The sequence below is a fragment of the Artemia sp. Qi Xiang Cuo genome, chromosome 8, assembly GCF_049724085.1.
Source record: "Artemia sp. Qi Xiang Cuo chromosome 8, ASM4972408v1, whole genome shotgun sequence".
In the NCBI taxonomy this organism is placed as follows: domain Eukaryota; kingdom Metazoa; phylum Arthropoda; class Branchiopoda; order Anostraca; family Artemiidae; genus Artemia; species Artemia sp. Qi Xiang Cuo.
Window position 1 is genome coordinate 43,105,640 of NC_142801.1, and position 13,642 is coordinate 43,119,281.

General features: G+C 36.4%; 1 protein-coding gene across 1 annotated transcript in view; it reads right to left on the minus strand.

The window, feature by feature from the left end:
* Positions 1-13,035: 13,035 nt before the first annotated feature.
* LOC148949434 (uncharacterized) overlaps positions 13,036-13,642 on the minus strand; it is a 74,040-nt gene continuing 73,433 nt past the window's right edge. Inside the window, exon 3 of the mRNA XM_089093461.1 lies at positions 13,036-13,308. Within this exon, the coding sequence (XP_088949587.1) occupies positions 13,036-13,308 (273 nt within the window). The remainder of the gene's footprint in view (positions 13,309-13,642) is intronic.

The window sequence follows — 13,642 nt, forward strand, 5'->3', positions numbered from 1 at the left end:
AGTAACTTTTTCTTACCCATGCGAGTACGAGTCTTTAATTTCTTTTCAATTTGATAGATTTCATTATTATTTTTAACTTTTTGTAGTTCATAGTCATAAAATCCGCCGAGAATCTCTTCATCTTTAGTATCGCGCAAACGATAAGTTATGGGTTTAGTGTCTAGGATTTTTGCCATTTTTGCCCGCTTCACCAATATTTTCATAAACATCTTTCAGAACTTCAACCATTTTGAATGTAAAAACGTAGTGTAACGTCCACTACCCTTTTGTATACTAGTGGTTGGCGATGAGGATGATGGCGACATTGACTTGATACTTTTTCGCTTTTGTCTAGCTATCAATAGTGTGCTCCTCCTCCTCCTCATTGTCCGATCAATGTTCCCACTAGGTGTGCTAGTATTTTCCAAGATTGATTTAAAATCTTTTTCTTCTTCTTCTTCTTCATGTTCATATTTTAATGGTGTTGATGAGGATGGTGCATGTTCATTTAATTTTTTTTAGAATTTATCTATTGCTAATAAGGCTTTTGGAGAAGTTTAATGCATTTGGAAAGTTGTATAGATGAGCGTCAAATGATAATAGTCCTTTACGATTTGTAACCATATCATAGATTAAATCAAGTAGATTATAGCCCTGAATTGCCCTAAATTATAATCCCCTTCCCGTTGCTATCAACTTGAATATGATCTTGACCACTTTCCTTGAGATATGTTATGAGTCGTTTACTTTGTTCACGATATGAGTTCGGCAATAGATTTCCAAATTTAAAAAAAAATTAATCCAATTCCTCCTTCTTTAATTGTGTTCCAGCAGCAGCAGCAGCAGCAGCAGCATCAGAATCCTGAGGAGATGATTCTTTTTTGTGATCAATACCACTGGTCTTGGCACAATAGGGCTTATGTTTGTCCACTCGGCGAAGTGCATCTTGAAGTAAAAGCAGTTTTTCATCATCCTCAATATTCTCGTTGTCAATGAATTTACTCATATTGTCCTCAAAGTTTTCCATGGGTGAGAGAGTGAGTTCTATTGATGTCAATTTATAGGGTTTCGCCATTCTCTAGAGAAAACTGTTTACAAGTCCTGCTATTATTGGCAGTAAAAGTGTGAAAAAGCTACCGCCCACCTGAAGAAGACGTTTCCTTTTAAAATTCGTTCCTTTTTTTAGAGGCCAATGTACGTACAATGGAACGATGTTGTTTTGCCTGTTGCTTAACTACTTCTGGCAGTTGAACATAGCCTACGGTCAAATTTAAACAAAGTTCGGATATTAGATCATTGAAATTATTGTCAATACCATGTTTGAGTATGGCTTTCCTAAGTGGGGGTTTTGAAGTGCTTAGAACTGAAAATAAACGTCTATTTTCATGTAATTTCTTCATTGTCACGATAGCATGTAATGGGTCTTTTTACTGTTCACGGTGAAATATACTGTAATTTCATTGTCAAAAATATCTGTGACCACACGGAGATCCTCGGGTGTATTTTGATTACGATCCAATAGGATATAGCTGTAGGGTTTATTAGTTGCCTGATTGTATGCTGAGAGCAGAAATTTAGGGGAGCCGGGGTATATTTGTTTATTGAGAGTTATTAGCGAGCTAGACTCACGAACAACTCTGTAGATGATATAGTAGGTGCATTTCAATGCAAGTGTTCACATACATTTGCTCTTGTGAAAGAGATTGTGTAGAACCAGAGTAAAAGAAATCTGTTTATGATGAGAGCGAACAGTGAACAGTTGTAGCATTTCCTGGGACCATTGTTCAATAGATTCAGCCAAATCGTCAATAATCAGCCAAACTTTTGGTTCAATAATGCTGAAAAAATCAAGTCCCTGTATGAATTTTATCTGCACCAATCCCACTATGCCAATTGCTTTTATTTTATCGTATGACTCCTGCCAAATGCTGTAACAATAGTAAATTTTTTCCGGCTTTTCCACAAACATTTTATCGCAATTTTGAATTATTTTAGTTAAAAGTGTTGTTTTGCCTGACATTGATGGCCCACACAGAAACAATCTGAATGGCGTTTTAAATTGATACATGTTCTCTTCAACAGTTCACCTACAACTAACTGTAGACTATAGTTGTCTAATGACTAAATAATTTCCTTTCTAGTACTACTAGCCCGTTCAAGAATAATGAGAAGAAGATGAAGAAGAAAAAATCAATAAAGAATTATATTTTAATTTATTATACATAAAAGTAATAGCACTTTATAAATACTACATTGAACATGAAAAAAACACATTAAACATGAAAATATACATTTTTTTTATTTTTTTATAAGAAAAGATACAACATTTATTAGAATATACACACACACTGAAAATAATATCACATTTTTTTATTTACAACATTTTAAACTTGAAATCGGGTCCCCCCCCCCCCCCGGGGGTGACCGCTGCAGTGGCCGAAGGCTGAGGGCGGCCACTGCAGCGGTCATGAAGCGCTGCGGGGCCCGCTGCGGCGGGCCGGAGGGGGCATTAAATAGTGGAATTTGTGAGGAAATTGCTCTGCCTTGCACACAAACACACACACACACACACACATTGAAAATTGTTTGTGATAAAAAAAGAGAAAAAAGAATTTAAAACACCCATCACCACCTTCCCATCCAATTTGTACTTTTAAAGAATTTAAGTTAATTTTTGTAGACCGAGTTTTTTTTCTGTACTCTACACATTCAACTCGGTCTGAGATTAAATAGTGACCGTGTGGTAGTACCTTCACACCATCCTCAAGTACATAGACTTTGTCCGATATGGCCGACATGGAATTTTTTTAACTCTAACTATATAGTTTTAAATTTTAAAAAACGAAGTGCCATGACTTTCGCTCTTGGAACTAAACTACGTTCCACACAGTTTCTATACACACTCATGTCAAAATTATTTTTTACAAAGTGTGTAGGTACCCCCTTGCAAACTTATTTGATATCCTTGTTGTGCGTTTCCATACAGTATACCTTCGGCCAACAAGCACATCACTGGGTATCAGATCGCTACCCGTTTCAGATTTTAACATTAACAATTGATTTGGGTTCTGGCGTTTCACTAGCTCTGGGTATCGGGATTCATCCCAATTGGTGTAGTCCATTCGTGAGCTAATCTACTTGCCATTTTCCAAATCATTCAATAGATTTTCAGTTTTAACTTTTAACAGGAGTGAATTAGTGTCCCCATAATACACTTGAATTTGTCCCTCAATCGGCCACTGTACCTTTCATATATTATAATAAAATGACAACATGAGTTTTTTAGATATTTTAGTTATTACACTCCCGCCTGCAATATTTTTAATTAAAACAATGTTTCTTTTCTTACGATGTAGGAGCACCATATTAGAGTCTATGACTGTGAACGATGTGAAGTTTTGATCCGCAATAATTTGAGCACAGCCTGTGGTGTTAGTTACAATGTCACGGCGAGTTCTGTTTCATATGCTTTCACATATTGTACCGAGGGCTGAGTTCAAAATGAGTTTATATGCTTCTTTTCAACTTTCGTTTTCGCTTGTGAACGCTTACTGACAAAGGTGTCAATAAACGTTTTCATGTAAGGCTTTTGATCAAATTAGAGGGCTCTATGAATCTTTGAGACTTTGAAACCATTGGACACCATCCATTTCAACAGCACGTGATGAACAACGATATTCTGTTTCGGGTTGAGGTCGGCAATTAGCTTTTGCTTTGAAGGTACCCAGTGCATACTCTCATCCTCTACTAAAGATAAATTGTAGGGGCTCAGAGAGTCCCTACCCACCTGTCTATTTATGCACAGAAAAACAAAGTCTTTTACCGAGTCATGTATTTCCATGGGTATTTCACCATCAATTTCAAAAAGCCATCCCTTTGCCCCATTCTCCTCAACGCTAGCAATGTCGGGGAAATTTGAAGCACATGGATTGTTAAGCCATTTATAATTGCCTCACGGCAAACAGTAGTGAGACATTGCCGATGGGTAAAGGGAATTCATACCCAAAAGAACTGCGTCTGACTTTTCATCCGTGTGCTGTCCGGTCGGATCAGTTTTCATGGTACGGTCCCCTTGAAAAACATACCCACCACTCATTGATCTCTCTACAACAGATGCTGATCCACATCGGCGATCAGACCTATTTCTTCTTTGCTGATTTTAAGTATCAAGTGCATCACCAGATGAGGAGTGGAAAAATAATACCCTAAATCCAACCCAAATTCCCCATAGATTTTATCCGTATTTTTGCACACGATGTCCAGAAGAGTGAGTACGTCACTGGCCAAGTATAGTTTACAATAATCCCACCCATTTTTTACATCCGCCCTTTGCCCAGACCCTCTTAGCAAATTCATAGTCGCTAGTGGTGCACTCACTCTAAGTAAGAGAATTGTAAAAAATTCAATGGGCGGTAATGACACCTCATCTAGCCTCGATGCAGAGTTGTAATAATCATATGCATATATGCCTTTACCTGTTAATAAATCATACATTTCATCATCGGGGAAGCGCTGTTTAAGGAGGGGGAAGCTATCAAATTTGTCACTTTTCTGTACCTGAATAAGTGAACTTAAGGACTTGGGGAAAAAGCTGAATGAGTCTAAAAAATGGATTTTATTTAGGTACGTGTTTCTCTTGTCAACTGTTTTCCACACGATTTCTAGCAGTAGTAGCTTCTCCGATGATTTGGGTATGATATTATATGAAAAAGAACCATCTATCCATGCATCATCTACAACTCCACCTTGGCAATGCGGGTCAACGCCGGTAGAACAAACTTTAAGTCATAATTGGAATTGTGCATAAAAACAGGTACGAAATATTGCTGTCTAACGTTTAAATTGCACGACTGATGTGCTACCCCTCTAAAGTTACCCCCCCCCCTCCCGATGTAATTTCCTGCCACAAATGATCATGGTCGAGCACCTTCCCCCTCCCCCCATTCCCTACACCATCATCAAATTCCCCCTTGTAAACCAAACATATTTTACGATTTTTAATGACCAGTCTGGTATCTGGTGATAGGAGCATAGGAAAGTTTGTGTAACGAAGACGTGATAATGCACCGTTTGCTGTTTTGATTAGACAGACTAATGCCGAGCACTGGAATTGTTCGCCGCCAAACGATTCAACTAAATCTAGGATTTGCAAGGTCTTACTAGAATCTCGTTGTGAATGAGCTTAAGAGACCCCTATGGCTTCAAGTATTTTAACACGATTTGGATTTTAACGAATCGTACACGTCTGTGAGTCGGGCCTCGCAGTCCAAAGCGATCTTATTGCTCTATAGGAGCGTGTTTTATAAAATTTTAAAACGTAAGATCGCTCTATCTCCGCTTACCGTCTCCACAGGTTGGTATCCATGACGTTTACAGTGTTTCGTGTGATTCTTTAACTTTAAATCAGTACAAAATAGGGACAGGCATGTTGGACAGTAATAACGTACCTCGTGATTTTTACCCTCACTTAGAACCCTACTAATGTCTGTAATTAGATTAAAATGTCCAATGGAATCAGGTTCTGTGGGTGGCGTGTATAGAAGGCACACCCACTGTTCTACTGATTCAATTGAAGGAGCTCTCACTGGAAATAATACGCCCTTCTTATCGGAACGGTGGCCCTCCTCAAATTCTGTTTCATACTACAACACCGTGACGCCAATCTTTAAATGTACATTAGCCCGCTCAAAAATATCTATTCCTTTTAATGTCACGGGAAACTGATCATTTAAACAATTGAAATCTACTATGGGGAACTTTGAACCCTCCCTACCATTAAGTGCCAATTCATCCAACTTTTTTTTAGATGCATTATCGCACAGGGCTCTATATGCGGCAATTAAAAGTGCATACTTGAAACACTCTAGCCTCGTATCGAAAAAGATTCGTTGTATCCCCCTACATCCCTCTAAATCTCAATGACATTTTAAAACTATAGCCCTCCCCACCACCTGTTAAAATAAAATCCTTCTTAAATCTACAAATATTAACGTTTAAACTCTCAATAAATAAAACCACCGAACCGCTACTCCCCTCGTTATAATTTTCCCATTTAGTTTGAATACTATTAACCCAAACTAGAAAAACCTCCTCATAATTTCATAAATGAGGGCGAATTGCTAAAATCGCTATTTGCAAGTATTTTGAATACAGTTCACTCTCATTTTCATTTAAAAAAATATTTTTAGTGCTATTGATGCTTTTAAACTGACCCCCACCCTTCACACCCACATCTGTTGTTCCAGAAGGGCTTGAATCTTGTTAACATATAAATGGGTAATGTCCAGGGGATTTGTTATTATATCCCCTGACACTAAACAGTTAAATGGGTCACCGAATTTGGCACTGTAGACTTTTACAATGCGCAAGACAGAGTTGGAAAGAAAAAAATCTAGAAGTGGGGGTACTTGTGGTGATGTTATATCATTATTAGTACTACTACTAGCGGTATCATTAACCAGAATGGTGGGGGGGTGGCATAGAATCGTTAATTGCACCATCCCTAGTCTGTTCAATTGCATTGGTTGGACGTTTCATGAATTCCCCTACGCTACTCAGTATATATTCTAGGGTATTGGGGGATAGCTGACCAAGCCAGCCCGTGTTGTTCTATTACAGAATTTCCTTACGAGGACTCGGTTGAAATGTACTAGTACTACTAACATCATCTAAATGCTCTCTCATAAATCTATCGGTCCATTCCGGGTCCTCCACCATTTCAATGTCACAGGTTAGATCAACTAGGCTAGCCTAATCCCCAAAAACATCATTTAAAAAGCATTTTTGCCATTCCATATTATCAATAACTAGTGTAAGATCACCCCAAAGCTCTATTCGTGATGAAATGATTGGATCAGATCCAATAACAATGGATGCTTCCTGACCTAATGTTTATGACGCTGCTATTTTATTAATCTATAGAAAAACAGTTTATTTTTTATGTGAAATAACCATTATTTTATAAAATTAAAAAACTATGTTCATTTTTCACCCCACCCTCAAAACTTAATTTCCCCTCCTAGCATTATATTCACTAATTACTTGCCCTCCACCCCTCTCCCAATATAAAGTACCCAAAATAGAGCTTAGTTAATTCTAAATTTCACTATTTTTTTATTTTATTAATTACACTAAAAAAAATGAACATCTAAAAAGCCCCGATAAATATTCACTAGTTTGGTGTGGAATACACAATGCAATGTTTTGACTAATAGCAATAAAGTAAAATAAAAAAAAACAGTTGTCAAGGAACTGCGATTAGTTCAGAAAGAAGAAATAGCCTTATTTCTCCTGAAGCATTTAAAGTCAGATGTTTACCGGGGTATTAATTAAGTACCATTTTTACACCCCCCAAAACTTGATTTCCCCCTCCTAGCCTTATATTAACTAAATACTTGCCCCATTGGGACTTGTTCATTGTCTTGGGTATTTTACGATTTCTCATAGGCTACTGGCCTAATTTGGCTTTTGTGTGCGCCCCATTGTTTTTGTGTGGGTTCCATTGTAACTGAATCCCTGTGTAACTGAACCCCAAGGAACTGAACACCCATGCATCTGAGCCCTCATGCGACTGAACCCTCTTTAACTGAACCCTCATGCAACTCAACCCCCGTGCAACCCCACACCATTTAACTAAAACCCGTGTAACTGAACCATCGTGCAAGTGAACCTCCGTGCAACTGAACCCCAAGCAACTGAACCCCCAGTGCATCTGAACCCTCGTGCAACTGAGCACTCTTTAACTGAGCCCCCTAAGCTATCTGATAAATGGTGCTTACCATAGAAGCTACAGCTAGCTCGCTACAAAGTGTTCCTGTGGCATAGTGAATCACGGTATCTCTCCTCAAATTCATGCTAGTCTCCCCAACGGGCTTTAGTGTTTTATACGATGGGTCCTTGTGGGAAGAATGGAATTCTTGAGGATTTTGAATGTTGTCTACCATAACCAATAAATCGTCTAATGTCGATATATCCAAATTATCAGAAGATGGAATGTCACCTTCCCCTAAAATATTTTCAAAATTGAACTCTTCAGTGTCATTGAGTTTTGGTCGTTTTTGACGTGACGCTTGAATGTCAGAGTCCTGGAAATAAAAATCAAATTTTAGTTATTCACTAGGTAATTTGTAGTCTTATAGGCTTAAATCATCCTAAAACACATAGAAGCCCCCCCCCCCTAGTAAATACACACGCGTACATACAAGTAGCTGATTCTAAATTAATAGCCGAGTAAACAATGATCGTCTCAATTATATATGACACGGAAGATAATTGCTATCCGTTGAGTTAAAAATAGAAATTGTTGCGAACGCTATTTTACCCAGATATCCTTATACCTGGCCATCTTCTTTGAAGCATGGGAAAAATATACGATCTGAAGCATTTCAAGCCAGATGTTTACTGGATATTAAATAGGTACCATTTCTACACATCCTTCAAAACTAAATTCCCCCTTCTAGCATTATTTTTAACTCCAATTATTCATTTCAGTTAAGCTATGAATACATGGAGCCATAAAAGTGCAGTTTTTGACGCAACAGTCACACACCCTCCCCCCAACAATGCCACAACAATGAGCCACCGGAATGTCATAAAACAGACTTTTAAATACCATAAATGTAAAAAAAAGATACAATTTCAACTATTATTTTATTCAGAATATTAATGGTGGTGGTTGCATCCCTCCCACCCCAAAGCCCGCACCAACTACATTAGCGATGTTGATTGTATTTAAAGGAGATGTATTGTTCAATTATGGTCTTAAAAACGTGATATTTCTGTAAGGTGCATAAGAAACATAGAGCCAAATAGCCTATACCTGTATGGAAAGCCATAAAACACACTTTTAAATACGATACATGTAAAAAAAATACATTTTCAACGGTTAGCTACATTTGAAATTTATTAAGAATATTAATGGTGGGGGTTGCATCCCTCCCACCACCCCAAAGCCCGCTCCAAATACATTAACGATATTGTTTGTATTTAAAGGAGACATATTGTTCAATTATGGTCTTAAAAACGTGATATTTCTGTAAGGTACATAAGAAACATTTAAAGCTAAATAGCCTATACCTGTATGGAATGCCATAAAACGCATTTTTAAATACGATACATGAAAAAAATACAATTTCAAGTATTAGTTACGCTTGAAATTTATTCAGAATATTAATGGTGGGGGTTGCACCCCTTCCCCAACTCCTCTTTTTTTCTCTAGAATAATTAATTCTGATTATTAGCTGAGTAGGCAATGTTCCTTTCATCGAGTTTCCCTAATTAACTGCAGTGAAACATGGATTGGAATTTTCACGAGAAGCGAGAAAAGTATACTTTTACTCAAAATATCGAAACAGCTGTTATAGCGCATGCAAATTTTATCGTAGATATGTAATTATGATTGTTTACTTCGAGGGTTTGCGTCATGTAGTTACAGGAGTGCGCTTTCTGTGCGAAACCCAGATGATAGACAGTTAATTGCTAGCTATAGGAATAATAAAAAAAATACAATTTTGATTATTTAGTCCGTCTATTATTTATTCAGAATATTAATGACGGGCTCCCCCTCCCACTCCAAATACATTAACGATATTGTTTGTATTTAAAGGAGGCGTATTCTTCCATTATACTCTTAAAAACGAGATATTTCTCTAAGGTGCATAAGAAACATTTAGAGCCGAATAGCATATAAGTGTATTGGAATACCATAAAACACGCTTTTAAATACGATACATAAAAAAAAACAATTTCAACTATTATTTTATTCAGAATATTAATAGGGGGCGCCACCTCCCACCACCACAAAGCCTACTCCAAATACATTAACCCTATTCATTCTATTTAAAGAAGTGATATTGTCCAATTCTACTCTTAAAAACGTGATATTTCTGTAAGGTGCATGAGAAAAATTTAGAGCCGAATAGCATATAAGTGTATTGGAATCCTATAAAACACATTTCATAAATACGATACATGAAAAATACAATTTCAACTATTATTTTTTTCAGAATATTAATAGGGAGCGCCCCTTTCCCCAACTCCTCCTCCTCCTCTTTTTTTCTCTACAATAATTACCCTTAATTATTGGCTGAGTTGGACAATCATCCTCTCATTAAGCTTGCTTAATTAAGAGTATGATGAAATGTAATCTCACGAGAAAACAGCCTTCTAATCAAAACAGCTGTTATGGAGATGTGAAATTTATCGAAGCTTCAAGAGCTTGCATAATTACAGAAAGTTCCCCTTTCTGTGTGAAACTGAAAATGATAGGAATAAAAAGGTTGTGTTCTTATGTTAGTCCACGAATAATGTGTATTTAATTACCAAAATAATTCTTTTATTGTCCATAAGAACGAATGAATTGATTCTTATAGGTTTATTACAATGTCTATTAACCAACTGATCCATAATGTCCAATTTGCTCGACGGTATCACCTTCGAATTTTTAAGGGGTTTTCCAACTAACTTCTACTAGCATATTTACCCGACAACTCATAGATCTGATTTGTCGTTCGAGATTCGTTCAAAATCAAGAGCGTGTTTTAGCTTCCATCAGACTAGACCAAAAATCTAGAACTCAATTCCAGCTATAATCCGAGTTATATGGTTAGATAATCGAGTCTTTCAATAGAAGATTAAGAATTTTCTGAAGGTCAAAGTCGCGGAGCAATGTTTATTTATTTTATTTTTTAGTGTTTTAGTGTTTACATTTGCTTGACAAGTTCATTTAAAGCTACTTTAATTCTATTATTGTTTATTTGGCAGAGCTTATGTATGTCATTGTTTTTAAGACTGTGAACTGTTTTTTTAAGATTGTAAGCTGTGTATATTTGTGTCTAATAAAAATATTATATTTCTAACCAAATTTTTTTCAATCGAATAGTAAAAAATAATTTGTTTTACAGTTTTTTCACGGTTTAACCGTTTTTAGACTGTGCTAAATAGCAACGAAGACCATACTGCCTTTCCATCATAAACAATAAGCGGAACAATAAGGAAATTTTCCAGTCCTGGCTGAACTTCCTTGAAGTAATGATGCTAGGGCTGTTTTTTAAATTTTTTTTTAGTTTTAACGATTGAATTTAATGTGAGTTTCTTATATATTGGCTTTTTCTTCATTTGTTTTGCTGAGGTCAGCCCTTAGATTTAGGGTTGAAATATTCATTTAAAGTTGCGTTCCACTGTCTTACATAAAAAATTTTCCTATTGTTCTACTTATTGTTTATAGACCGTACTAATAATACAACGTACAGACCATACTTAATTTTATTTTAATAATTGTGTCTAAAGTTTCATGTTTTGTTAAGCTCTACATAAAGAAGATTAAAAATATTACACAAATTAATTTATTATATAGAAGCCAAAAATTAACACACAAACACTCATAGTTAATTCAAAGAATACGATTCTATCCCTGAGTTTCCACATGTTGAACCAGATTCTGGTAATTATTTTCACTTTTTTTATGAAGGGAATTATGAAACCTTTATGGAAAATTCAGCTACCATAATCAAAAGTGCAATACGTGGGGTTAATAAAAGTTGGGGTAAAATACGGGTTTGTGAATTATTGGACGGTTCTAGTTTAGTACTCAATAACATTATGGGTAACAGATAATCTCAAAAAGATGAGTGCAAACGCATAAAATCAAATTTAAAAAATCACAAAATCCTTCCAGTCAGATAAAAATGATTGCCTAGAGACCACCTATATTAATTATTGCGTTACAATGCAAATTTTAAATGAGATATTCCGTTAAATTAAAAAATAATATGTGGGAGCCAAGGGAATAGAAGAAACAATTCTATCTTTCAATTGTTGTTTACTCTAACCATTCAATAGAAAAACTGCATGGAACTGTTCAATCATACGTTCTACTGGAGACACAAAGTTACTGATGAGACGATTTTTTTCATCTTCAGGAACAGAGATAATAATATCGTCAGGAAGCGATATTGCAACAACCTTTAACGATCGCACTAAACAAAGTTCATGGACAAAAGACAACAGACACACAGGGCTTCGCAATTCAGACAATGTGCACTGACATTGTATATCTGTCATAGACATTTCGGGGGATCGGAAACGGCGACCGTGCAGAGAAGCTAGGCACTGATTATCATTAACGGCAAGGTACATCAAAGACTGGGCATGTATTGATGCCGTAAGATAAACCAAATCAGTTTGGGTGAGTTCGCACTCTTCTAAATTTAGATATAACAATCCACACTTTAAATTGCAAAGCAAAGACTCCAAGCATCCTGCAATCAGATGATCGGAAAGATCAAGAGATCTTAGATTCGGTAGGTCAGACATACACTGAGCAAACAAATCAACTGTCGCCCGCCTACTTTGAAAGTGTTGAAAATCACAAAAATTAAGAGCAGCCAGATTTCGGTATTTGGGAATTCTGAGCTCCTTCAATAGATTCCACATGTCAGCATGTTTCGAAAAAGAAATGAAAAATAGCAAGCTTTTCAATTCACTTGAAGTAAAACTAATCGTCTGTCTTACTTTGTCACATGACTTTCCACTTCCAAATATTTCTGAGTGGCCCAAATTTACAAGAAATGTACTTGTACTTTCAGTATTGATCTCTGGGTTGTCCTTCAGTACACTAGTGAGCTGATCAAGCATTTCCTCATTAATTTGTATATCTAAAAAAATTTGTCGCAAAGGATTACAGTCCACTTCCTGAGCTTCATTCAAAAGGTCAAAAAATCTTGGTATTCGGGAGTATTTGTTTTCTCTAGCAATATCTTTCATTTTGATAACTACGCCTCTTATATCTAATATCTTGAGAGTAAATTGGTTCCCTTCTAGAATAAGCTCTATAAAAAAAGTAAATAATGTTAAGGCATACGTGTATCTATCTATATATGTAAAGCACTGATAGTGATGATCTGATAGGGTATTCACCAGCGAAAAAGATTCTGAAGGCCAGTTCTTCAAGAGGTTCTTAACAGTTAAAGAGTCTTTTGCCAGAGCCACATGCATTAAAGGATTGTAAAAAGATAATGGTAGTCTCACATGATCAAAAGAAAGAGTTGCCTAAGAAATTTAACAACAGGGTTTTGAGGCAAGGTACTCTATTCTCAGAAGAGGATTTACAGGAAGGACATTTAAGAGAGGAACACAGAGGAACTTCCTGGCAGAGAAACGGTATTTGAAAACTTCCAAGCCCATGAAACATGCAACACCATCCTCCAATAGACTGTCTATTTTCAAGCAAATTGGTTTTGAGCCTTCGATCTTGAATTTGAAAGCTTTGTTGACACCGAAAAACCCTTGACGTAGCATACAATCCTTCTTCGTCCATCCTCTACTAGATATCTAGAAAGGAAAAATGCTTTTAAACTTCAATTTTAAATATAGATCAAATTACAAACCTAAGAAAAAGTAATAAGGCATTAGGGAAAACAAGAGAGGTTGGGTGGGGGATGTCACAGTATTGGATTTGGTCGAAAATAAATTTATATTGAAAATATTAAGCAAATTAGTATGCAAGCCCCCTTTTCACATAACAATTTGAGGTTCAAGCGCAGATTTCAAAGAAAAAGTGGCACCGATGATTCGACAGTGCAATTTTGGAACCACTGTTGAAATTTTCCTTGGAACACCATCTCTTGAAGCCGTTGTTATATTGTGACAGCACAAAAGGTGGACA